This window comes from Gymnodraco acuticeps, unplaced genomic scaffold (assembly GCF_902827175.1).
Source record: "Gymnodraco acuticeps unplaced genomic scaffold, fGymAcu1.1, whole genome shotgun sequence".
NCBI lineage: Eukaryota > Metazoa > Chordata > Actinopteri > Perciformes > Bathydraconidae > Gymnodraco > Gymnodraco acuticeps.
In genome coordinates this window covers 23,030-50,272 of record NW_022992100.1, presented here as the reverse complement: position 1 = coordinate 50,272, position 27,243 = coordinate 23,030, and the positions used below count along the sequence as shown (strand labels likewise).

The following is a 27,243-nucleotide window of genomic DNA, read 5'->3' as shown; positions in this document are numbered from 1 at the left end:
GTTTGAATAGAGGATTCGTAATATTGTTTGCCGACACCAACATTCACGACCAAGCAGCATTTTAAAGTCTAAATATCCCCAATGACATTTCTGCTGCTATCTTTGCAAAACGAGGTAACAGTCACATCTTATCTGGATGAGTGCTGCACAATACCGTTTTTATAAGGGATACATGTGTGGGTAGTCTTTCATATTAAACATGATCGCTGGTAGATAGCCACAGAAATCGTAACACAATTTAACCTGGGCGGGTCACATTTTAACCTGGGCGGGTCCCAGTTCCGTGGGAGGATCACAGTTTAACACAGATGAAGACTTCTCCACGCTGCTTTCAAACTGTGAGTAAACACCGTGTGCTTCACTTGGAGGCTGTCTGAAGGTATACACAGATGGACTTGGACATTAACAACGATATTCCGTAATAAGTCTGGAAACAATAGCTGGTTTTAAATGATTTATTCGAGCAACTCGTTTGTCTTGTTGTAGTCCTCGCAGTTCGCGTCCGGATATCGCCATCGTAATCACAACCTCACACACTGGTACTGGATGTGCATCAACGTGTTCCTAAGAAGCCAAATATACCAAAAGATGTATGTAAACGACAGAAGAAAGCGATCGAAATGTGTATTTCAGTCGAAAGTCACGCACCCCACGGAAACGAGTTGATTGGGAAACAAGTTGATCGGGAAATAAGTTAATCCGGAACACCGGCACCATAGACGAAGTGCCGATCGTGTCAAACCAATATGACCCTGTCTTTTTTATAGCATAAGTTAATTTAAGTAGTTTGGACAAGAATAATTATGATCTAAATGAAGGCATAAACGTTGTAGATGTTTAGTCTTACCTTCCTGGGTGCGTATGGATGCAGAACAGCAATGCGTTTCTTCCTCTTTTCAGACTCACTGCACAAAGTGTTCATTATCACCATCCAGTGACTACAGCCAGAACTACATGTATATGTCTCATTTAGGTTTCATTTACTTAACAGTGTGAAATATAAACGAGTGAGCGTATTTTTTAGGAAGTGTGGATTTTAATTGCTGGGTTCAACGTGTACTGGTAGTGGTAGGATACATACATCCTTAAATGTACCTCTGCAGGTGAACACGGCAACAACAGGGTTAAATCCATGAAACAAACACGTGCAGGAGGGGCGTGTTTGTGTTTTGTAAAGAAGCCAAAAATCAGCAATAACTTCCGATCATTATCTAAAACAATAATCCCAGAGAATGCGTCTCAGGTTTCAAGATGTCATTGGAAATACAAATATTGCATTTTAGGCTATAAACGTACATTAAATATCAAATAAAGTAATATTTTTTAATGTTCTCTATAGTTTTGCAAAAACACAAGTGATTTTAATGGTTATATAAGACATTCTATGTTGCAAAATCAAGTGCATTAGGGTTAGTTATTATGTATTCACATTATTGGCAAAGTTGTGCTTTATTTACCTTTGCAAAAACTCAGATACAATAATAATGTTATATAACTTGTTTTGATGTCTAGCTCTCCAAACATGTTGTAACAAACAGAACTATGTGTCCCTATCTATGGTCCCTATACTTTCTAAAAATAAAAACTCTTAATGACACAAAAATAACACATTAGAAATAACGAATACTGGAAGGAGAATAATGTAATTTGCTTTAGTAAAATTAGGAATTCTTTAAAAATGTTCACGGTATTGGCGGCAGAAACCCTGTGTTTTATTTTGAAGGGTGGGTTTCCTAGGTTTCCGGTTTTAGGTTTATGCAACGGACCTACAGGACAGACTGTGTTATCAAACTGAATCCTGCGGGTATGTCACGCTCTTCTTATTCCGGGTTTATACTTATTCCAGTTTCGTGTGTTTTGCACAAAAATGCTCGCTAATTTAGATTAATATTGTCAGGCTAACAGTAGCGCATTAAAGCTGGCAGGCTGACAAAGCTACCAGCTAGCTCAGGTATCAGAACAAAGTGTACTGGAAAAACTCAATGACGCTGTTTCATCTAAATGTAACAGTTTGTCATGATTGATGTGCAAAGAGCAGCAACATGTAGTCGGTGGTGTAGCTAAACAAAAACAAATTAAGTTAGTTTAATGTACTTATAATTATGTATAAAAACAACTTGTATTGGGTTAACACACCCCCATGAAAAAAGCATGAATGACCAGTTTGAAGGGTTGGCACTAGAGCTGTGAGATGTCGTTAAAGTCTTTATATATGATGTCCTTAACCAAAGTTATTTCACTCCCCTCTTCCCCTGTAGTTGTCATAGTCAGATCACGTGTGGACAGATGAGGGGAAGCTGCTGACAGCATCATTTTCAATGGGAGCACACTGAAAGGTAAAGAAAGGAAAACTCTCTATATCAATGTTAAACCCATTTCCCACCAACAGTATTTATCCTCGTTTTGAAATCTACTTTATCAACATGGTTGGGTTGACAACAGTCCATATCATTATTTCATCAACACGCTGCAGCCATCCTGTTTAATGGCTCTGTGTTGAAGCCACATTTTCTCACTGATATTTACACTGTGCTATGATCCAGGATTATGTCCAACTTTAATGTGACAAAAGTGAAATCTACTTCTATACAAATACATATTTATGTGGTAACTGCTTAACAATATAAAAAAAAAATATCTGCCATTTTTAAGCTCACTGCTTTCAGTGTTTTTTGGCCCTTAAGAGCCATTTTTCTTAATGAATGTTAACTTCAGAGTTATAAAACACCACATTATCTCCTCCCAACACGAGTAGAGTTTAAAGTTTGAATTATCAAAGTCCAACATTGATAAACTTGAAAGTCTGCCAACTAAGTATTTTTAATTTTGGTTTTAAATAACTCCCTGCTTCACTGCTCTGTGTATCATTTGTTGACATCTGTCCTCTGTGCACAGGTCTTCAGTGTAGAACCTCAGACATTTCCCATCATGCAACTGGAGGCTAAGCTGCGTCTATGTCAGAGTTGTCTTTGGTGCTACAAGAGCGGGCTGCGTCTGCTCTCCCAGAGCTATGCTCACAGGTAGACTTTGTGTATAGTATATGTACATGTATATAGAACATATAGTATGTATATGTGTATAGGAGAGTTAGGCAGCATTTCGTTTCTATAGTCCTCTCCAATCATCTGTTAACACCTTTAAATACAATCTTAAACTATGTTTTACTTGTCATTCTCTTAGTCTTGATTCACTAAAGTATATTTTAAAATGTTACCCAACATCTTTTACTGTGGTATGTTGATTGTATTGTTGTAATTGTACTGTTTTGTAAAGTGTTACTTTTGACAACTTGTGCTGTATAAATGAATACAGTTTTACATGCCTTTGTGTCTGTTTTGTTGAATCAGAACCACTGAAAACAATTTAGTGATTGTGTTTGGTTAGTAATGAGTTTTTGCTTTCTCAACCCCAGAAAAGCTGTGAACTACTACGATCTACTCGACGTCAAATCTGATGCCTCCTTGGAGGAAATAAAAAATTCATTTTTCAACAAATCTAAAAAGGTAAGGTCCTCATTTGTTAACAAGCTCTTCATTAGAGAACATTTCCAGCCACATGAGGGCAGCCTTTCCACAGACTAACTTTTATTTGAACTGTTCCCACAGAAAGCTTCCTGAATGTTTGTTTTCATTGCTCCCAGTCTAAATAAGGATGTGCATGTGTATTTACCTTGTGGCTCTGTCATAATTGAGCGTAGAGATAAGTTCACCATTAGACAAAAAAAGCATGGTTGAATACATTTGTTTAACAGTCTAAAATGCAAGTAAACATGTTCAGATGTGTAAATGTCTGCATGTGTGAGAATATATCCCTGGCTTAATGTTTGGTTTGGTCCCTGGACCTCATTACTGTAACGCTCTCCTTGCAGCTGCACCCAGACAGCGACCTCTCCAACCCGGCGCTGCACGGCCAGTTTGTGGAGCTGAACGAAGCGTACCGAGTGCTGAGCAAAGGGCCGAGCAGGAAGGAGTATGACTTCAAAATCAGGCATACGTACAGTGGAGGCCAGGCCTTCAGATCCACTGCCAGCTACACCAGCTACAGAGCCAGGTGGAGACACACACAACAGTTAGTGCTTGCTAATGAGGCTCACGTCACCTGACCTTCTTCCTCACTCTCTATCAATGTTAATGTGGGGGGAAAAGTTTGGATGATGTCCTTTTGTGGCAATATGTCATTCAGTTTAACTTTCAAAATAAGGCCCTGTGGTGTATTATTTCTTTGCTCTCATAGTACAGTCTAATATTGTAAAGACTGAACAGCTGAGACCTTGCGTGTTGCAGCAACACTGAAGACTACATTATTTTACTTTCTAACAGAAGGAAAACACCCCCTGCAACCATTTACCTAAAATAATGATTTATTTCAAAACAAATTCTGATGCGAGAGGTTTTGTTCAACTTTGTGCACAACACTAGAAACAAGGCATCACATGTTCTCTGTGTACAAGGCATTAACCAGTCTTCAGCTAATTATGATTTTGGGTTGCTGTGTTTTTTGTTGTTATTTTCTACCTGGTTTAAATCCTAGAGTTTCTCAATCGCAAAACCAAGTGGAACAATTTGAATTAGAAAAAGTTTCTTATTCACGACATTTTAATGGGAGTGTACTACTTAAATGTCCCCTACTGTTTTTCATCAATATATTATAGGTCTCAGATAGATATAAAACATGTCTCTGAAGTGTTTGGCTCGAAATACCAAACAGATCATGCATTGTAGCATCCCATAATCCCCTCTGTTTCAGCCCTGTTCCAAAAGTGCTGATTCTGTGTCTGTTACTTTAGATGAAAATAAGGAGCCACTCAACACAATGGTGCTCTAAGAGGGGATTCAGGTGGTGGTGGGGGGGGCGGGTACCTTGGTTGGTTATTGGCTAATGGTTACACAAGCCAAAAAAACATTATGACATCATAAAGTGGCCAAAATCTGATCAGCTCATTTTCAGACAGGTTTTTATATAAATGGATCAGGACAAAAAGTGAGAGAATATTTTTTCCTGAAACTTTCAGAGTCTCTTTACACAGAGGGGACACATGTTTATGTATCAAATACATGACAAAGTGGATTTTGCATAATAGGTGACCTTTAAGAGTCCCCCACACTTGTCTTCTTAACACTTTAGTTCAGACTGTTTTTACAGTTCTACAACCTGTCCTATCTCCTGTTTTTGATTTCACCAATCATGATCCTTTTTCAACTTCTCATCCTTCAGTGCGGAACAGCAGGATAATTCTCGTTACTGGAACCAGTTCCGTCAGACTCGAGCACAGGAGACGCCGGGAGAGGAGTGGCAGAAGAGGAGGAGGAGGAACTTCCAGCTGGTGGGATACTGCTTCCTCACCATGCTGCTTGGCATCGGAGTCCACCTGATCTTCTTCAGGTACACAACCAGCACATGATAGACACTTTACAAATATCAATGTAAGCAAGATTGAAATGATGTAACATTGGACCTAATTCACCAACTGTTTCTAAGAAAATTATTATTCGAAAAAAGATTTTGATATTCAAATCCTTGTTTTCTTATGTATGATAAGAACTGAATCTAAGCACACTAAATAGCCCTGTTTCACACTTTTGGTTACTGACATGTTTTGCATTTTCTTCAACTGTACAGTTTTTAAATTATGATATTTGTATCATTTATTTACAACATTAATTGTTATTTTTTACTGCATTATGGCATTTAAAATAATAAAACACAACACTAACACTTCAATACTTGACGTACAAGTAATAGGATCCCATGCATCTTTTTTAGTTGTTTGTTTTATTTTGTATCCACTACTGCCGCTGCGTAATATAACAGCTGATTTGGCGTTAAAGAGAGGGTTTTTTAAAGTTTGTAATCCGGTGCTTCGCCCACTTTACACCTTTGTTCGGGCATTCTTGACTTAATTCTCTCAGCCCCTCTTTTCAGTGTCTGTGTGCACACGACCCTCTGGTCTCATGCCCTTTTATGGCTATTGGCGTTTACCTATGCTAACTAGGATCAACTGGCATGCGCTTTTCAATTAATGAGGACAATGGGTTCCATCATCATCAGGACACAGGGACACAATTCAGAGGTGTAAGAACTTGGGAAGTAATTATTAAATGAGGCCCAATATTCAAACTAGACCCTTCACACTGCAGTCCAACTAATTTACTGACTGAGTTTTTCTTTGCTCCACATTCACATCCAGATGAATGGGATTGTTTGTGGACATGTGTCTGTGCCTTGTGTGTTGGAACTCATTGTATTTGTTCTCACACAATGACTGCGTCTCTTCTGCTTCTGGTGATTCACTTCTTTGTGATCTGAAGAGATGTTATAACAGCTGTACAAACTCATAAAGACAATAAAAGCATACAAAGGGCCCGCTGAGCGAAGAGTTCTTAGGTTAAGCAAAGGTCTTCTGCAAACGCTGTCTTCAACTCAAGTCTTTCTGCGACTCCTTCAGGAAACTGGAACAAATTCACAATACCTTCATGGACGAGAAAGATCGAGTCATCAACGACATTTACAATGAATCCAAAGAGAGGGCCAAGTGAGTGCACAAACTATAAATTCAACTTGAAATACTTCTGTTTCGTTCTTGTGATGCTTTAAAGTGGAGCGGAGTGTGAACGTGTCTTCTGTGGGGTTTTTTCAGGGTCAACGGATTCAAAAAACAGTCTGAAATCCTGCGACAGAGACATGCTGAGTTTCTGGAGAAATTAAAAATCAGTAAAGGTGGAGAGGACAAGTAGGAGAGTCTCCAGCGGTGCTCTGTGGTGATGATGATGATGCCAGCAGGTGGTAGGCAGCGGCAGACTGGATGCGGTGCTTCTTTTAGGATTTTTAAATTGTTTCTCTGCGTTTGTCCTCAGTTGTGATGCTGAGGGCTTGAAGAGACACAGATCATGGGGTGTGATGTGGTAGAGTTTAATCTGGTCATTCAGGTGTTTTTTTCCCCCCGAGGCTGAGCTGCACATCGGACTGGAACGGCCCGTTGAACATGTTATACCTCAGTCAGTAAACAGGGGCCAGTCTGTACACAAACCTCTCTCATGTTTGTCCAAAGGAACTCTAATGTACACTGAATGAACTCTCAGGAACATAGTATTTATTATCCTTCTTATTGGTGTGTTAGTGGGGCTCACAGATAACGGCAAATTAAATCAGATATGAGCGGTTGCTAAGACTATAGTGGAAATCACTGAAAAGTTATCTGAATAATTTGTGTGTGAAATAGGCCTAACATATAATGCAAATGTGTTATTTGCTGAAAGATTGTCCCATTCAGGAACGTGCACAGACATTTGGAGGGGCTATTGCTCTAAACTGGAAAAAGGGCCTCCCCCTGAAAAAAAACACAAGACCTTTAGAACATTGTAACTTGTTTTTAATGTAAAAGAAACCAAACGATTATTACATCAACTAAATTGAACAGTAAATCACATCTCATAACAAAATAAGCTAAGGCGACTACTTGCATTCTGTGACTTGATTAAAAAAAATACTGGTTTGTCCCTTATACCCTAACTGCCATGAGACAACTCAAAATCAAGTTTCCAAAATCTGACACTGAGGTGGTCTTAACGCACCGGCAGATGACAGCGCTGACAAAGTGTGTTTCCCGCAGCAAGACGCTACAATACTAATTGTGGGCTTATCATGTTGATTCGGCCAAAAAAGAAAAACAAACTCTCGCTCTCTCCAGAGGGGCAGGTCAGCCAAAAAGGCCAAACGGGCCGTTGCCCGGGCAACATTAGCCCGTACCTGTGCACGTCCCTGGTCCCATTGATTGAAATCATAAATTGTTTAGCACATGAGGACGCTCCATAATGTTCTCTTAGGTTTGATGGGACAGTTCGGGGGGGTTGTTGTGAGGAGCATGAAGTGTACAAAGTCAAACAATTGTGGTTTGTCAAGGAACATGGTTTAAATATGCCAAATGTCTGTTGGTTCTTTATCATCACAGTCATACTCCTCATTTTTCTCTTGCCCGACCCTGTGTGTTACTGCAGAAATGCAACACCACGCATCATAAAAAGATCCTCCATTTGTTAGAAATGGAGTCGGATCGCTATTATGATTTGAAACCAGGGAGAACAAGTCTTTTACATTTGTTCAACTATTGTTGTAATGCGACTTTAAAACTGCCACTTTTAAAGGGAAAGCAAGTCACAGGATATTTCATCATTAACCACTTTTCCTTACAGTTTTAAATATTAGAGATTGTTTTTTCTGTTTTAGTCTGCCTTACATATTCCCTGAAGGGATGTCAGAGGGAAATTATTAAAATACTTTTTCTCATCAATCATTACTTCCCCTTTTTGTTCCGTCTCTTATTCAAATATGCATTGGACACGCAGGCATGTATTTTAATATATTTTCTAACCAATACAACTAGGATTTCTTTTTCTTTTTTAAATGACATTTTTAAATCTTAATCAACCATTTCAGAAATGGCAGGGTTTACTCAGACATTCAGATGTAGAGTCATCTTTTAATGAGCAACCACACAAAAGAGTTCTGTTGTAAATGGATAATTGGTGATCTGCCCTGCTTTATTATTCACAAGTGTATTTTCCATTATCCCAGCGGTATAGATTTGAACTGAAAACTCTAATATGAAATGTGGAGCTGCAGTTGTGACTAACTGAAAGCTGACTTAACACAGCATGGCTATTTGCATATTTATATTCACTAAATGTCATTTTGGTTATAAGAACTTCCTTTGTACACAACATTTGTTGGCTGGGGACATTATGGAAAAGAAGCTTGGTTTCTAGTTGTTTTGAAGAATACTTGCAGACGTAAGGAATCCCAGAAATATTTTATGAATTGTGTTTTGAGAAGAGATGTTTCTTTTTTCCTCCTCGCTGTTCTTGTCACCGGCGGCCCCTGTCCTGAGACTTCAGCTGGAGATAACAAACTTCTGCACACAGACACCCTCACGCTCATGTGGCGTGTGAGTGCCCTGTCATAACCCAAACACACTTTAATGAGATTCTGGTGTCTGCATGCCTACACACACACACACACACACACACACACACACACACACACACACACACACACACACACACACACACACACACACACACACACACACACACACACTGTAGTGAAATGACAACCTTAAATGCAGTTTTATTTTACATTTATCTTTAGTTTAAAGAAACAGTCGTTCCCAAAATGAAAATACATACCTTTCCTTTTTTATTGTCGCACTTTTCTATCAATTCAGATTATATTGGTGTGACTTGGAGAGTGTTGAGATATCAGTCAGAGAGATGTCTGCCTTCTCTCTGATAAAATGGAACTAGATCGTACTCTGCTTGTGCAGCTCAAAGGGACACCAACTGAAAAGCAATTCTGGCTACACAATGATTTAAATTATTTTATAATATTCACAATACCCTTTCCAAAAAAGCCTTTAGGAGACGATTTGATATTAGGAAATAATAAAGATATTCAAGTATTTTTCTTAAAAGAACAACTATCATACAGTATGGGTTTATGGGCATGGTATTTTGAAGATGCTGCTATCAATCCATTTCTATGGAAATACCAATAACACATCTTTACAAAATGTTTGTTCCTATATTGTCTTCCTGAACTACACAACGTGCAGTTGCAAAATTGCAAACCCAGGGACAAATAAATAGATTTATTGAATTAATAATCAGAACTTTAGGAATCAATAAGCCCTTGTGAAAATGCCAGCTAAAACCTCTAATGTTCAGGAATATTAGTGAGTAAATGACGTCAGTGGCAGTTACATCCCTGTCCCCCACTTGCAGGGGGCCCCTGGAGGCCCCCGGACCCCCCACTCCGGGACCAATAGAGACGCTGCACCTGTATCCAGTGCGCCTGTCCTGTTTGGGAAAAGTTGGCAGTGCAATGGTTACGCTGCGTGCGTCTCAAGGGCAAAGGAAATGAGGAAACCGATCACAACAAGTAATGAAGACTCAGACCTCTCTGTGTCTGTGGACTATCCTGCTGCTTCTGTGTTAGCTGCGCTGCCATGTCAGTGGAGGTTGTCATTCCTGTCATATTTATAAGAGGATAAAAAAACCGGCAAGATGCGCCTGGAGGGGAAACGTCACATTTTCAGAGGGAGCGACAGTGTGGAGAGACTGTGACCGAGCCGGGGAGCGGAATCTGCGGCACTGTCCAGCTCTGCACGGCGGGATAAAGCGTCGGATCTTTACCGGATAAGCGTCCTGTAGCTGGATGATGCGTTTTTTTCAGCCACACACAGGATTCTATGATCGCTCCACGTTTCAGCGGGAATCTGGATGATCCTCTGGTCACGCCACCCGGACCCCCACACCGGCTTTATGGGCTCAGCACCAATAGACTGACCTGGAATAAATAAAAGAAGCATCAATCAAAGTTTGAATAATTCTAATTTGGGAAAAAATAGGATTTAAAGGTTATGGTGCCACGATTTGATAGGGTTATTTAATAATTACTTAAAAGTCATAGCTTTTCTGTCTGTATTTTTAAAATAAGTGGAGGGAGGGGCAGGCCTACCCCACTCGTGTTTTACTAATTTAAATAACAAACTATAATACTTAAGGAACTGACTTTAGGGGAAATTAAGACGATCATTCAGTTTCAAATGAAACAAGATAAAGTTATTATTTAACATCTGAGGATGCCACCCTTGGTGTCCTTTCAAGGAAGGGAGCCTGGAGAATGAAAGCGGGATTTCTGGGTCTTTAATCGGACACAGACACTCGGACAAGCGACCTTCTGTTTGTTTTTTTTTGGATCGGTCCAAAAAATATTTTTGAGTGCCCCTTTGGACTCCTGCACAATGGGGATTATGCTTCAAGTTATTCTAGGAATGTTTCAATTCCTGCTTCTCACCAGAATACCGACGTCCCATGCCAAGGTATGTATAGGATTTGACCCTAAAATATACTTCATGTCTGAGGGTGTCAGACTGACATCTGTAGTTGATTTCCAGTGTGTGTTGATGTCACTTAATGCGCATAAAGTAGCTTAATGTCCCATTTTGTCTGGTGGAACAAATGTGTGAGTTTTAGCTTTGTTGAAGTTATCCTCTAGGTCAATGACACCTGTCACGTAGGTCCAGTGACAGCACCATTCACTATAATAATCATGAAGAAGTCTATAAACGTTATAGTGGCATTGTGGTATTTATTGTCTCCTCTATCATATTTCACAGCCAACTTCTATTGAGACACCCTAACAAAGAGTTTATACGTTGTAATAAATAATTTACTGAAGGTTTAGATCAGTGATTAATCATTCAGAATAACGTTTGGGCTGCCAGGTTATGGAACATCGTGTGTTTTTTTAGCTAGCATCAGGAAGGCAGGGCATTTGGACAGGAATACATTTACTACCCCTTAAATGGGGAATCTCACACATATTTTGGAAAATTTATTGATTTTCAATTGTTTTACATTACACCCACTTGACTGTTATTACCCCTATATTACTCATTAATTAAATCCTAATACAGCCCTATTACAACGTTATTACACCCATATTATACACCTGTTACACCCATGTTAAGCTGTTATTACCCCTATACTACACTGTTATTAGACCCATAATGCACCCATGTAACACCAATTACAATATTGTTACACCCACATTTTATATTAATACACCCCTGTTACACCATTATTACACCCATATTATACCCATGTTACACTGTTATAACACCTATATTACACTTTATTAGACCCATATTACACTTATGTCACACCCCTATTACACTGTTACTACGCTGTTATTAGTCCCATATTACACCGCTATTGCACTGTTATTAAACACATATTACACATGGACACAGCTTGTCAATTGTCTGTATCCCGACAATACACACATGCATTTCCAAACATTTGGACTACCTATGTTGCAAATGTATTATCTTTTCAATTTACACACGGCATCTATTGCACATCTGTCCGTCCTGGGAGAGGGATCCCTCCTCTGTTGCTCTCCCTGAGGTTTCTCCCATTTTTCCCCTTAAACTGTGGGTTTTCTCCGGAAGTTTTTCCTTGTACGATGTGAGGGTCTAAGGACAGAGGGTGTCGTATTGTCATACTGATATTCTGTACAAACTGTGAAGACCACTGAGACAAATGTAACATTTGTGATATTGGGCTATATAAATAAACATTGATTGATTGATTGATTGATCCCCCCAGGATACAGACACCATTTAAGGGTTAAGAGTTAGTATGTTTTGAATGTCATTTAATTGATAAGTAAGTTGTCAAAGTAATATTTCAACATAATACACTTTTTAATTATATACTTTCCTGCTACCACTGGTTGCCTAGCAACTGGTCACTGGTCAGACCCTGAAATAGCCCCAAACAATTATATACAATCTGTTGTGAATGAGCTGCAGAGGTGCTACAAGGTGGATTTAAAAAAAGATTTGTACCAGCGAGTCTATCTGTTTCCAGTCTTTATGCTAACTTCGCTAGACTTTGCTGCGAGCTATCGCTTTATACTGTACTTATGACATTACTGAACACACATGAAAGTGGTTTGGATCTTCTTTTCCAAATCTAGAAAATCGAAAAATATTACTTCCTGAAATGCTAAACTTTTCCTATTTGTTAGTCAGAGTAATCACTGGAATCGTTCGCGAACGTAACATCACTATTGCCTTATACAATACTTAAAAGATTCCTCCAAAATATAATTTTTTGCAATTCATTTGGAAAATTGACTTGATTAATTCATGGACTTGGCTAATGATATAACTCTTAAGCCATGTACTACATTTTATAAATATTTTTTTAAAAAGGCGCTTCATTGACAATTCTTTATCTCTTTATTTGATTCCTGCTTAGTATTTACCATTGATAATACTGAGATGGTCCACACACAGCAGAAGGCACACATACATGGAGAGACCTACGTACATGTGCAGGTTCTTTACTTATGTCTGGAGGCTGGTATCAGGAACAGGCAGTGCTCTGCAGGGGTGTGGGATCCAGCCCTGAATTGTTTTGCTGTATGTTTTAGTGATACATCATCATAGACGCTACATAATACACAGCAGCGTGACTCCTCACCTGCTCACAGCTTCTGTCTCTCACTCAAGTATCTATGCTTTCATGATGTCTGCTTTTCTGACACATTATTTGGAAAAGAGGTCATCTCTTTCCTCCTGTAGTAATGAAGCTTAGTGTGGGGCTGGCACATGGTGTGTAGTTGTAGGAAATGCACACACACATACACACTTGGCTCATCCTTACAGTGTGCGCTTTAGGACTTGTTAGACAAAAGACAGACAGCAAAACCAGTGTAGATGGCACTGGGCTGGCACTCAAGAGTGTGTGTGTGTGTGTGTGTGTGTGTGTGTGTGTGTGTGTGTGTGTGTGTGTGTGTGTGTGTGTGTGTGTGTGTGTGTGTGTGTGTGTGTGTGTGTGTGTGTGTGTGTGTGCCAAAAGGAGGTAAAGTTATCCTCGTCTCAAAGACTAATACAGGAAATACACACTTGCTGAAGCTCACATCCCACTAGTCACAAAATGGCCTCAGTCCCAGCTTAACTCAGAATCACTGTTGGCCAGTGTGTGTGTGTGTGTGTGTGTGTGTGTGTGTGTGTGTGTGTGTGTGTGTGTGTGTGTGTGTGTGTGTGTGTGTGTGTGTGTGTGTGTGTGTGTGTGTGTGTGTGTGTGTGTGTGAGTGTGTGGGGGGGGGGGCAAAGTCTACATTCCCTTACAAGTGGCCTTGGTCTACGCACACACAAGTACAATAACGCCAGTTTGTGTTTTAGAGATCTAAAAAGTAGCCTCTTTCAGTAGCCTGAGAAGTATTTAGATTCTTCACTTAGATACATTTACAATCACAACAATTTAAAAACACACAAAAAGTCCCTTCATTCAAATTCCTACATAAGTGATTATTTACCTAAAGCCTCAAAAGTATATGTTGTGCAGTAAAATATCCCCATTGATTGATATATTATTACAGACAACTTTGTTAAATAGCAGCATTTTACTGTTGCAGCAGGGCAAGGTGTTAGATTAGTGGTTCCCAATCTGGGTGTCGGGCTTCTTCAAAGGGTCTCAAGACAAAACGTAGGGGTCATGAGATGACAAAAAGGAGACAATGGGAGAAAAAACTAAAGCCACTTTTCTTAAATCTTTGCTGTTATTTGCTAAATGTGGGCCTTAACCGTTATATAATGAAACTGTTTATGTAAAGGGTCACAAGCCAATCAAGTTGGAAACCACTGGTTTACACCACTCAACAGTTTGTTTAAAAATCACACGAAAAAGGAACTACTTTTCACCCCATTATAAAGAAATTACTGAAAATAATAAGAGAAATAGCTTTTTCTTGAAGTAATATTCAAGTACCTCAAAATTGTAATTAGAAGGTTCCCTCTCTGATGATACTTAAACTGTATGTGAGTGTAAACTGCATGGGGGCAACATAAAAGTACAATAAAGAAATGAATAATATATTGGATTCCCAATACTGACAGAAAACATAATCTGTGCTAAAAAAGCTGCTGTCGGCGTTCTCCCTTTATCTCATTTTACTGTATAAAATAGTAATGGGCTCGTCAACTCCCAGCCACAAACTGACTGTAACAGTTCATTGTTGAGAAATCCAGTGGAAAATACTCTCGCTGTCTACGGGCTACTGTAAAGTGTTTCATTCTTCATTATCAGGAGATAGACTACTTGAGGGCAAAGGTAGCTGGTACAACTTGTTCAACTCCAGCAGCTCCCACCCTCTGACACTCATGTTGTCAGAAATATGTTTGGATTTTTGTCCCATAGATTTGTTCAGTTACGTGCTAAAATGGACCAATGGAACCCAATGGACCCCATCCCTTTAGAAATAGTAAAAATGTAGGAATGTTCATTTAGCAGTCGTACTACTGTGGAACTGCTGTTACCCTCCTACATGTTATCCTGTGTATCAAAGTTCAGAGTTTAAAATTCCTGTCAGGTACCACCATGCATTATTGAGCGTGTCATATTCAGGTGGCAGCTGTGAAACTTTGTGGTGTTCATTAACAGGAAACGCTTTGATCTGGTAATATGCACCCACAGGCTTTCACAACAATGGCAAACAGGACGTTGCCGACAAAAGCCTAAAAGTAAATGTACTATCACAATATGTGATAGGCTAAGGGGTATGATGGTTGAAGGGGCCCAAAATTATCATTTTATTTTATTTCATATTTGTATTTTGTTCCTCTACTGTGACATTTTCCCATGCTTTAATGTTCAAAAAGCTCTTTTTCTCATACTATCTGTAACACCCCTTTTTACCCTCTGTCTGAAACCAGAGCCCAGTCTGCTCTGATTGGTTAGCTGGCCATCTCTGTTATTATGACTGGTCAACAGCTTAGAGATATCCCACCCCTTAGCCTATCACATATTGTGTTGGATCGCTAGCCAATAGTAGCACCATTGTAACATAATGATGTCACTTTGTTATGGAAATAAACAAAGAAGTCCAATGGAGGCGTTTCAGGCAGAGTAAACTCCCTCTGGAGGGAACTTTGCGATTTTAGCCTTTGCAGAACATGTACATGCACAAAAACCTTTATAATATACTACAGGAGAGAGAAAGCCCCCCAAACCATAATAGGGCCCCTTTAATTCAGAAAACAAATCTTTAATATGAATCTATGCAGATATATTTTATTAAATCCACTATACGGAGCCCTTAAGGGGACATGGTGGGGGGATTGGACAGAGGGCAGCTGGAGCAACTTAAATTCAGCCTGTGCATACCCTCACAGTGCTGGGTCTAACCTATAACTGCAGCAATAGAAAGTTTGTTGGCAAGTTCATTCTTGTCCTATATATGTATGGTCTGATTCATCAAATTCAGTGCTCAAACGTTTGTGCAAGTTCTTTTGGGATATGGAACAAGTTTTCAGAGACAATGCAAGTATTTATCTTTTTTTAAGACATATATTTTGCCCCCTATTTATATATTTTAGAGGTTCTTTCTGGATGTCCTACAAAAATACAAATTGACTCACCTTTGACTGAATACTAGACATATTTTTTCAAAAGATTTTGCTGAACTGGAATTACACCACTAGTCATGACTCCAAAGTGCAAGGCTGAATGCTATCTATCAGGTCAACTCGACCGGGAAACCCTAAACTAAACTTGATTAAACATTATATTTATTTCTCCCTCCAGCTCGCTCACTGGCGGCCTGCAGACTCCCCAAAATCCAGGGAAGGTCGAGAAGGTATGCTCCACGTTTCATAAATAACCCAGAATTACCTCTTGGAGCTGAGAGAGAAATGAATAATGGATGTATTGATTTACCTCCACCAGTGCGCCGGTGGTTGGAGGTTTATTCGCGGAGTGGCTGTGAGCCTCGAGACACCCTGGTGGAGGTTTGGCGGGAATTACCGGGGGAGACGCACCATCTCTTCGTCCCGTCCTGTGTGTCGGTGAGGCGATGTGGTGGGTGCTGTTCTGACGAGGCCCTGGAGTGTGTTCCCTCCCTCACACACACAATCACCATGGAGGTATACATTACACACACACACTCACACTAAATCTTTGCCTGCTCCTGTGCAGATTAATAATGTTTCGAGCCAGGGGGGTCAAACTCATTTTAGTTCAGGGGCCACATACAGCCAGATTTGATTTGATTCTACATTCATTTCCACATCTGTGTAGTAATTCTGACCACCTGAACACACCACCATACAAAATAAAATGAAGGTAGTGATATTTCTCTGCCCTGTAAATGTATAAAATGTACACTTACAAAATACATACAAGTTGCGACAATTGTAGTTAATGTCTTTATGCGGTGAGATGATGTTTTAATATCTTCTGATCTGTGTGCAGCTGATGAGAACCTCCTTTATGAAACATGAGCTTGTCGAGCTGCCGTTCGTAGAGCACAGTCAGTGTGAGTGCAGGTAATAACACATACTCACAGATGCATGGTATACCTGTCCTTTGTTGACTTCACTGCACCTTAATACTCACATTGTCTCTTTTATCTACATGCAGATTAAAAGTACAAGTCCAGCCAACACCTACTACAAGGTAACACCTTTTTCCTTCTTAGTTTAATCTCCTTGTCTGTTCCTGTTTAATTGTGTGTGGGTGAGCTTATTCTGAAATGTAATGTTCCTTCATCATCGCTAATGACTTTATAAAACCCATGTCCGCTAATGATGCTCTTATTATTCCACTGATGATCTTTGATGAGGAGGAGGTATAGGAGGGTTTCAGTGAAAAACTGTTCTGATGAATCTCAATTGAATCGCTAAATGGCGTTAGTCTTAAACAGGGTAACATAAGGCTTCAATCTCTAGTTTTAAACATTTTGTTATTCCTCCAAAAAAAAGTCCAACATCCGAGGCCAATACAGATTGACATAAAACTGACCTGGTTTAATTCAGATGAAACATTGTGAAGAATCATGATCTGATTCAAATCACATTTTCAAAATGCTTAATGGATATAATTCATTTAAGGTGGTGATGTAGTTTGTACAAGAGTCGGTGCAATTAACCTTAGAGCAAGTTCAGACCTAGCTCGTAGAATATGAAGAGGAGCCAGTTAGCAGATGGTTTCCCATTTTAGTGACGAAGCATTTGTGAAAGGTAATACTGTTATTTTCCAGTAAAGGCTTTATAGATTGAAAAGATAACAGTGAGTACCCAACCCTATCATATAAAATACAATAATGTGCCCGAGCCCCGGTATAATCTCAAGGCAAAGAGATAAGCAAGTCTGACATGTCTGCAGGCTGATTTGAAAGAATCAGGTTTGTTGTCAGTGGACTAAAACATGGTTGAAAACTGTAATTAGTCATGACTTTAGGTCAACATATACTGAAAGTAAAGAATCTGCTGTTCAGGCGGTACACACCGTGCTGTTCAGGTTGTGTTGAGGTCTGGGACGGACAGCTTGAGACAGTTAAAGGAACATTTCTGTTTGATCCCTGATGTTTGTTTGTGTACCTCATACTGGCAGGTCCAACCTCACAATCATATGATTGCATCTTTAATGTTTATGTCTTCCTACTTCCTGTTAGGATGCGGACATAAATAAAGGATTCCAATGTATGTGTGTGTATGTGTGCATATGCATTTTTCTTTGGTCTGTTCAGGTTTCATGTGTCTCTTTTTTGTTTGCCGTATCTACGCATGTGTTGGTATTAATGTGCGTGAACGTTTTTTGTTTTGTTTTTGGAAGAACATTTAATTCTGTGTGTGTGTGTGTGTGTGTGTGTGTGTGTGTGTGTGTGTGTGTGCGTGCGTGCGTGCGTGCGTGCGTGCGTGCGTGCGTGCGTGCGTGCGTGCGTGCGTGTGTGTGTGTGTGTTTGTGTGTGTGTGTGTGTGTGTGTGTGTGCGTGTGCGTGTGCGTGTGTGTGATCGGTGTGCTCCTCGGTGAGTTAGCATCTGTGTGACTCTCTCCCTGCCTCCCCTGGGACGGCCCGCATCCTGTTGTCACCATAGTGATGATTTTATCTCCCCTGCCATGTGCTCTCTCACAGACTGACGGAGCAGAGTCACGCATCCATGATATTATATTAGAGCCTAAAGACAACAGCACCAGCAGCACACTCAGTTTATCCTGCCAGAGCAGAGCTGGTAAACACATCATTTGATTAATATAGTTTATAGCAGAGTGGATTAAAGAGACAGGGAACTTAAACCAAAACATACAACAGATTTGGATATGGACAGAGCTAGGACATAGCCAAAACATGTAAATCTAACAGGGCTGCAACCAACAATTGTTTTTAATAATCAATCAATCTCCTGATTATTTTATATTAATCAAATAATAGTTTTATTTACAAAATGTCAGAATAAAACGTACAAAAAGTCATCCCAATTTCTCAAAGTGCGAGGTTTTGTTTTTAAATGTCTTGTTTTATCAGTCATAAACTCATATATATTGACTTTAATATGATATAAAACACAGAAAAGCGAAGAGAGTAAACCTCTTCGCCTCCAATAGGTGTCTGAAAATATAACTCCTAAACATTTAATGTATTTGTTTTGTTTGTCTGATGTACCCAGGCCTCGTCTGAAGCCGACAAGAACAGGCAAGAAAAGGGAGAGAGGAAAGTCCAGACAGAAGACCAGTGGAGCCATCAGAGCCGCGTAAGTTCAATATTCAGTTGCTTTAATCAGGAACGAGCCCTAAACTGATGTGTGTTACCCCTGTTAGTCAGTATTTTCTTGATACTGCCAGTTGCCTTGTGAATGTTTGGATTAGAATAGAAAATATGTTATCTGGTCAACATAATTACTGAAGGACAATTTGTTTAACAGCCACAGTAGTCAAGGTCCCCCACATGCACGCACACAAAAACACAAACAAACACACCTACAAAGCTACACAGACACCTACAGCCCTGGGACTTGGGGGTGTTAAACAAAACATGGTATATATTACGGTGATCAGTTGTATTATATATTAAATAATGCATGACTCTGGCTGCTAAAATTGTCAGTTATGATCATTCAAGGACAATTAAAATATTTTGTAATAATTACATGAAACTGTTACATTGTGATCAGAGAGGAACAGGTGAGTTTGGTTGTGTGTCACAGGATTCCCATGATTCAGTCTCAAGCAGTAAGGGAATAGAGTTTGCTCTTTTTAATATGCTTCCCCTTCACTTTGCTGTCTATCATTTCCGGCCTCCGGGGTGCAAGAGGTGACTCGGTTTGGGTGCGATGTCCCTCAGCTCCCATCCATCACTCAGAACAGGCTTTATTCAGACTCTGGCAGGGGTGAAATCTGTGTAATTTGCTCCCAAATGCCACCTCCTCTGTCCATGCCAGCGGCAGGCGTGGTCATCGGGGTCTGAACAAAGATGGCCCCTCTCTGCCTCATTAAGTAACTTCATTAAAGCCTCCAGCCTCCTGAGGCAGAACCAGCTCCAGTTAATGGACCAACTGACGCAGGCAACTTTCTCATACTCAGTGAGTGCAGAGCGTATAGAGGGGAAACTGAAGTGACTATAGCCATGGAAACGTACAGAAACACAGACTGACAGAGAGAGCAGAAAGTTTGCCGCAAAGGAAACAGTATCCCACATTAGTCACACATCTCCCACACACACATTGTTTGTTTCAGTCTGGCACAGAGTGTTAAAACAAGCCTCGCATTTCCTTTTTAGCCATAATATCGACGTGGTGTGGGATCAATAGCAAAACAGCAAAAAAGATCCTGTGTTGATATGTCAGTCCGTCAGTGGAGGGATTGTCAGACATTCAAGGTTACCCCAGATAAAGACTTCAGACTTGGATGATGGACTGAATTTTAAATGGACTGCATTTTATTTTGCGGCTTTCTAGTTTACCGACCAATCAAAGCGCTTCACAACACATGCCAACTTTTACCCCTTTCACACACTCATTCACACATTGATGGCAGAGGCTGCCATGCTTGGTGCCAACCTGCTCATCAGGAGCGGTTAGAGGTCACTGTCTTGCTCAAGGACACCAGCAACAAACCAGTGACTCTTTGGACAATAGACGACACTCTGCCTCCTGAGCCAGGCCGTCCCCTGTTATTTCCTGTGGTGCCACCACATGGTACACATTTGTGTTCTTAATATTCAAAATAATTATTGGATAAATTCTCTTGAAATCTGACTTTCATGCCCCCTTATAGATACATGTAAAACTCCTTAAATTAACTATTGTTTAAGTAGAAAAAGCTTTGCTGGCAATCAGCTAGACCAGAAATAAGCCTCACCTCGCCAGTTGCCGGCCACATTTTGGGATTAAATACTGACAGCCATATAAAGGTTCGGTTAATGTTTGCACGATGCATCTGCTGACAAATTACACACCAGATAGATATCTTATGATCCCCTAAAGTTAGCCACGACATGAGGTAAATAAAAGAGCCTCACAGAGCCTCCCGCATGGCGGTATATACTTGTGAATCAATAAATGAAGAAATGATTCTGAACTACACTGTTCTTAAACCTCTCTTCTCTCTGTCCAGGTCCCATGCTCCTCCAACTCTTCCTCCCCCATCTTCTCCTCCTCCTCCATCCCCTCCTCCCATCAGCTTCTCTCCCTCTCCCTCACCTTCTCCAAGGCCTAGTTGCCGCCCCTGCAGAGGGAGGAAGTGGGCGCTGGATGTGACGTCCTGTCAGTGCCGCTGCACCATCAGAGCTGAGAGCTGCACCCGGAAAAACCGGAGCCTCAACACTCGTCGCTGCAGGTCAGTCCACAAGCAAACTTTTTCTTTTTATGGATTTTTCTTTTTAACAACATGAAACTTTAACAAAAGCTCCAAAAAAATAATTATTAGGTGTAAATTCTGCTAGTTGGAAAGTTGATCCGTTGCTTTTTGTTTAATGGAGTGAGAAACTTTGTTAGGAGCAGCTGTATCTCAAGTGGTAGCACTGTGATGACCCATGTCAAGACGTCATTGAACATGACACTGGACCCCAAATTGCTCCCAAAGTGGGCATGTTTGATAGAAAAAAAGTTTTTTTGGACAAGAAGGTCCAACACAAACAGCACATGCTCAGATTATCGGTAGACTCAAACTGTACAATCCGTCATACTTGTGAGAATCACATTTTATCTGTCAAAAAGAATGGAAAGACTTCATGCTTCCTCTCTTATTGTTTGTTGTTGCAGGTGTGATGCCATGAGGACTTGACGTGTCCTATCACTGTCTTTTCACCTCCTTCTTTACACCAACCCCTGTTGATTCATTCCCCACTCTCCGCATCAGTGCCATGGAGCATACAGACGCTTGGACATCAAATAACCTTGGACTGAAGGAAATATTAGTGGGAGCACACACAAAAACCTGATGTAGCACTCTTAGTTAACCAACAAGTGCAGCATAACGACCTGAATTTAGATCTAGTTGTGTGTGTGTGTGTGCAGCCAAAAATCTCACCACCTCTCACCTGCTTCTGTGGCAAAGCTTCTCTCAGTCCACATGCGTGTGCAGACATGTAAAGTCACCATACACATCCCATGACTTGAGGGATGAGTGGCAGCCTAATGGCGTGGATTTCATGCAAATTCTTTCTTGGTGGAAACAATCACACAAGCTACTCATATGCTGTGGTTTGGATTTCCTTTACGACCTCCAATGGAACATATACATTTAAGAGAGCAGGGAAAAACACGACTGATGGAAAGAAAAAAATGGATGTGAAGTGGGCGGGTCTTACACAGGTGTCCTACATGTTGAGGTGTTTGCAGTAAAACTGCAAATGGAAATGGATTCCAGGGTGAAGTCAGGCCGTTTTTTGTGCAGAGGATTTGACAGAAAGGCAACTAATTTTAGATGGACACGTCCACACATACCAAAGGGACACAGGACATACGCATGAACTGGCGCCCCAGTGTGCACGGACCCATAGTTGAGCTGAATGCTGGCATGGAGAGTGTCTGTGTGGTCTCCCCACTGAAAGACCCAGATGGGATATCCCTGCAGCCGTTCTCTCTCATTCAAAGCGTATGACCACGGGCTGGCTCTCCAAGCTGCTTTCCGGCATTTGTTTAATTTGGGCCCTTTGTCTCCATCTTCCCTCGGCTCCTCTGTTGAAAGCAGCCGCTTTGCCTCTCTTTGCCTCTCTTTTAGGCAGTGAGGAGAATGACAATAATGAGGCCTGGCGGCTGTCCACTGCTTCACACAGACATTCACACTTATAATACCAGGAACATCGACAACACTGCAAATGCAGACACACACAACCTGACTCTCTTTGTGCTATAGCAGGCACACATTCATATTTACAAACATGCAATGTGGATTGACTATTTAAGCATAAGCATTTGTGTGCAAAAATAGTTGTTTGTATGTCTTCATTTAATATTGTATTCTTTGCCTCATGTTTTATATTTTATTATAATTCTGTCAAGTTGATTGAAAAGATATTCTATATTGCAGAATGTGTGTCTTTGTTTTGTTTGTTCATCTTTAATCCGTCTGCATAAAGAGTCACGCTGGGTGGCCAGCTATGTATACATTCAGCATTTAAACCGATACCCAAATGTATTGAATTTAAACAGACATGGCTCACAAGGGCAACAAATGGAAGACTATAGACATTATAATGTGTAATTCAAGCAATCGGCGGGGCAGTTTTACCCACAGCGCCACACAGAAACCAACAAATAACCGTTCCCAGTGCAGTGAAAGCAAAACATGGCTGTTTTTGTTGCAACTGAGAGGATGTAAATAGTATTATTCATTTGGAACATAACTTGTTTATATTCTGAGCGAATCTCACGGTTTAACTCCATGTTAGTTCATGACTGCTTGGCCGCTGGGTGGGAACTGGGATTTGAACTGTGACTGTTTGAGAAAGGACGAGGTCTTGAGCAGCTTGTCAGTCAGTGTGAGGTGCTAAAGCAAGAGCTCAGAGAACCCATTATAGCGGGTCGCTGAGTTTAAACCCATTTTTGACACTGATTCAGACCTTTTGTCCTGTGCTAAATCTTTCCTGAGAATATTTTACCAGTGACGTCTTATCTCCAGGATAAACAGTAGCTCTGACACTACATAATTCATGCCGTCCTCTCCCCCGGGATTCATACAATCCTGCTGTTGAGACAGTCCAGTCTGAATTATTTGTGTGTCAGCCAGCTAGATAACTTTGTGTCAGTTGCCGGTGTGATAAGCTCTGTATTTATACTCTCCTGAAATTAGATTATTTTTTCCACGCTAGAGTCCATTGTTCAGTGTTTGTTATTACTGCCAATCAATGCTTCAATCACTACCTCTATATCACAACATATTAATGACCAAGTATTAGAGCATTGTTGTTACTTTATCTGTGTTATTTCAGACCTCTTTTTATAATTTGTATTTACATTTAGCATAAGCATAGTCTCCAGTGTAGAGATGTGGAGCTGCAGCAGATCTGTAGTGATAATCACTGATTTAGAGGAACCTATAGGAGTTTTCTGTGTGCGTTTTATTAAACTGAAGGGAAATATTTTTCATATGAGGAGAACTGAACAAGTACAGACCAGACACTGTGTGAAATGTGGAACAGAGGACGGTTTCCCAAAGAGTTTGTAGGTTCAAACTATATGATATTTTGAAGTCTTGGCTTCAAAAGAGAAGTTTGACATTTTAGGTAATGAAGCAATTTAGCTTCTTGCAGAGTGTTATGACACAGTGTAATACCACTCTCACATGTGTGTACAGAAAATATGAAGCTGGAGACATTAGTTAGCTTAGCTTAGCACAACGACTGGGAACAAAGGGAAACAGCAAGCCTGGCTCTCCCTGGAAGGAACAAATAAAGTCCATGCAGCAGCAGCAGCAGCAGCAGCTCTAAAATATACAAGTTAACACCTTAATCGCTTTTGATTATTCTGTAAAGTGTGAAAACAACAAGTTGTGGTTTTAGCAAGCAACATATTAATAAATTAACTTTAGAGATAGATGTTGTGACTTTTAGACAGAGCCAGGCTAGCTGTTTACCCTAGAGAGATTGCTTTCAACCTTCTCATCTTACTCTCAGCAAGAAAGCAAACAAACATGTTTCACAAATGTTTAAATTATGAATAAGTAATGAATGCATTCGTTCTTATATGCCTAATTCTTCGATAACATTGCATTTAGTGAACTAATGTTTTGAGAAACCTAAGAGTCTCAGTACAGATTACACTTGTGTTTAAGATTGCGGAGAACATACTGTACAATAGTCCGTTGGGAAAAAAACTGAAGGAGCAAGTAGACTCCACTAATGTTGACATGTACAACATATCAGAGACATTAGGGCGAAAAAAGGGCCTGAGATCCCTTTTTGAGGGCCACTGTTCTTATTTCTTTAGACCAAATGTTCTTTATTCAAATCACAACATTCTTTACAATTAAAGCTGCAAACCCATCAGACAGCATGAAGTTGCTTCCCATCATTTCAACACAACTGTTTAAGATATACAGCTTGGATATATTAATACAACAAAAACATCAGTGTGCACAGTCAACATTACTCTGTAGCGGTAGCTCTGTTCTAGCCTCCAGTGTCTTAGCCTATAGAGACCCCTTACTAAACTATATAACATTTCATAATCTCTAATATGCCGTAGTATGTAGTGCACACTCTACAGATGTATTTGTAACATCATTTAAGCTATACTTAAAGAATCTCTTCTCTGCGAATACATTGTACTAATGTAGCCTATGTATAAAGAAAACACTCTTTTTTTGCTGCTACACCATTTGTGCCCTTTTATGATGTCTTTGTAGAAAAAGTGTTATGTTGGATTAGTATATAAATGCCAATTAATCGATTCAATGTCCACATAAAAGTGTATACTGCATCGTCAAATATATTGAAAGTGATACCAGGATAAAACCGTGATGTTACAGATGTTAATAAAGGAAATGTCTTATTTTTCGTATAAACTTCTGGTTTTCTTCCTGTCACTGTTTATCCACTCTGGCCTCATGCACGCTCTGACCTCGACTCCCCCCTCTCTTTGTTTTAGTCTCTCAGTGGACGGTAATGAAAGGAAAACAGTCTCTTTTGATTACAGTGACACCCTGGGACTTGGGTACAGAGAAAGTGTGTGTGATGTGACGTGGCCGTGTTGTGAAACATAATATTGTTCCCACACTCCTCTCGTTGGTAGGTACTGCTGAGTCAGAAGCTGGTCGAGTACAAAGGTGCGCAGCCCCACACGAGTGGAGGAAACAGATACATGCATTTACTCAAGTGCAGTTATTAAGGCATTAACTTCACATTCTACTGTAGACAAGGCACACATAAAACGTTGTATTAATTTGAGGGTTACAGTTAGTATTTACTTTGCAAATAAAGATTTTACAGACAAATAAAATGACCAGTTCCACTTGGTGAAACATAGGCATACCCATACATAAAACATAATAAATTACACAAAATATAAGCAACATTTGTAAAACAAATGCTGAAACCCAACCCAACAGTAAAGAAAACTGGAGTACACCCAGCCATTATCCTCACTCACAAAATACATAATGCCTGGTTTTTTTGTTGTTATTACTGTCAGGAAATGTACAACCTAACCCTGGTCCACCCAGTAGTAGTAGTCAGATCGCTACTCCTGCTGATTTTAAAGCTAGGTCTGGGTTGGGTTTCATCCACTTGAATGTGCGCAGTCTGTTAGGTAAACTAGATTTTGTCCGTATCTGGGCAAAATCGACTGACGCTGACGTCATTGTCTTATCAGAAACATGGCTAAACAAATCTATTTTGGCCTCTGACATTGCCTTAAATGGTTTTAATGTGTATCGTACCGACCGGCCTAATAAAGGTGGTGGCGTTGCCCTTTATGTTAAGAATAAGTTCAGTGTAACCGCTGTAGTTTCCAAATCTATCAGTAAGCAATTTGAATTTTTAGCCATAAATATAGAAGTGGCAAAGGGTCAACAGGTCATGGTAGTGAGTTGTTACAGACCCCCCTCAGCTGTCAAAGACTCCTTGTCTTCACTAGCAAATCTTTTATCACAACTAGACTACAAGGAAATAGTGCTACTTGGAGATTTTAACTGGGACTGGTTAACTGCAGTGTCAGAGGATTTTAAAAACCTTTGTATCTCTTTGAATGTTACTCAGATTGTTGACAGTCCTACTCGCCCAAATATTAAGTCCCCTAATAAATCCTCCCTAATTGATCTCATTTTAACTAATGTTCCCCATAAATATTCATCTGTGGGAGTATTTGCAAATGATCTGAGCGATCACTGTGTTGTAGCCACAATTAGGGACACTAAGGTTCAAAAGGTTAAACCTCGCATTATCATTAAGAGAGACAAAAAACATTTTGTTGAGCAGGGTTTTGTGCATGATCTGTTTGATTTTGATTGGGGTAAAATCGATCTGTGTGCTGATGTGGAAACCGCATGGTCTTATTTTTATCTTGGTTTTATGGAGATCATTGATAGACATGCACCCCTGCGTAAATTTAGAGTAAAGGGACGAGACAATCATTGGTTTTCTGCTGAGCTGTCTAGTCTCCTTCATGAGAGAAACAAGGCCTGGGCAAAGGCTAGGCAATCAGGCTCAGAGGTAGAGTGGCTGCGTTTTAGGCAGCTAAGGAATAGCTTCACTTCAAATGTCAAAAGTGCAAAGTCGAAGTACTATTTGTCAGTTACCACAGAAAACCTAAATGATCCTAGGAAATTTTGGAAAGCAATAAAATCTATATCCACCGGTGAGATCCGTAATGAGCTACCTCCGTGCCTCACCACAGCATCTGGCACTATATCGGACAGGGCCACTATGTTAAATTGCTTTAATGAGCATTTTGTGTCC

At 40.1% G+C, this 27,243-nt stretch overlaps 2 protein-coding genes across 6 annotated transcripts; both read left to right on the top strand.

The window, feature by feature from the left end:
• The first annotated feature begins 284 nt into the window (after positions 1-284).
• dnajc4 (DnaJ (Hsp40) homolog, subfamily C, member 4) lies at positions 285-8,293 on the top strand. Of its 5 annotated transcripts, none has more exons than XM_034202856.1 (9): positions 319-338; positions 1,738-1,804; positions 2,259-2,336; positions 2,896-3,020; positions 3,413-3,503; positions 3,869-4,050; positions 5,215-5,382; positions 6,446-6,532; positions 6,638-8,293. In XM_034202856.1, exons 4-9 carry the CDS (start codon positions 2,929-2,931, stop codon positions 6,732-6,734), a joined length of 717 nt encoding a protein of 238 aa, XP_034058747.1. In that variant the 5' UTR covers positions 319-338; positions 1,738-1,804; positions 2,259-2,336; positions 2,896-2,928; the 3' UTR covers positions 6,735-8,293. The 5 variants fall into 5 exon arrangements, with proteins under 5 accessions (XP_034058749.1, XP_034058747.1, XP_034058748.1 ...); XM_034202857.1 differs by lacking the exon at positions 319-338 and adding an exon at positions 557-590; XM_034202858.1 differs by lacking the exon at positions 1,738-1,804 and having other exon boundaries at positions 285-338.
• Positions 8,294-9,155: 862 nt separating this feature from the next.
• On the top strand, positions 9,156-25,348 carry vegfba (vascular endothelial growth factor Ba). Its single transcript, XM_034202928.1, has 8 exons — positions 9,156-10,876; positions 16,155-16,206; positions 16,296-16,492; positions 16,821-16,894; positions 16,989-17,024; positions 19,016-19,099; positions 20,961-21,182; positions 21,608-25,348. The coding sequence occupies exons 1-8, from the start codon at positions 10,799-10,801 to the stop codon at positions 21,627-21,629; spliced, it is 765 nt and encodes a 254-aa protein (XP_034058819.1). The 5' UTR covers positions 9,156-10,798; the 3' UTR covers positions 21,630-25,348.
• Positions 25,349-27,243: the final 1,895 nt, after the last annotated feature.

Coding starts and splice junctions, on each gene's coding strand:
- dnajc4 (XM_034202858.1), top strand. CDS start 2,929: ATGCAACTGGAGGCTAAGCTGCGTCTATGTCAGAGTTGTCTTTGGTGC. Junction 3,021..3,412: donor TCCCAGAGCTATGCTCACAG/GTAGACTTTGTG, acceptor TCTCAACCCCAG/AAAAGCTGTGAACTACTACG. Junction 6,533..6,637: donor GAATCCAAAGAGAGGGCCAA/GTGAGTGCACAA, acceptor GGGTTTTTTCAG/GGTCAACGGATTCAAAAAAC.
- vegfba (XM_034202928.1), top strand. CDS start 10,799: ATGGGGATTATGCTTCAAGTTATTCTAGGAATGTTTCAATTCCTGCTT. Junction 16,895..16,988: donor CACAGTCAGTGTGAGTGCAG/GTAATAACACAT, acceptor ATCTACATGCAG/ATTAAAAGTACAAGTCCAGC. Junction 19,100..20,960: donor AGTGGAGCCATCAGAGCCGC/GTAAGTTCAATA, acceptor CTCTCTGTCCAG/GTCCCATGCTCCTCCAACTC.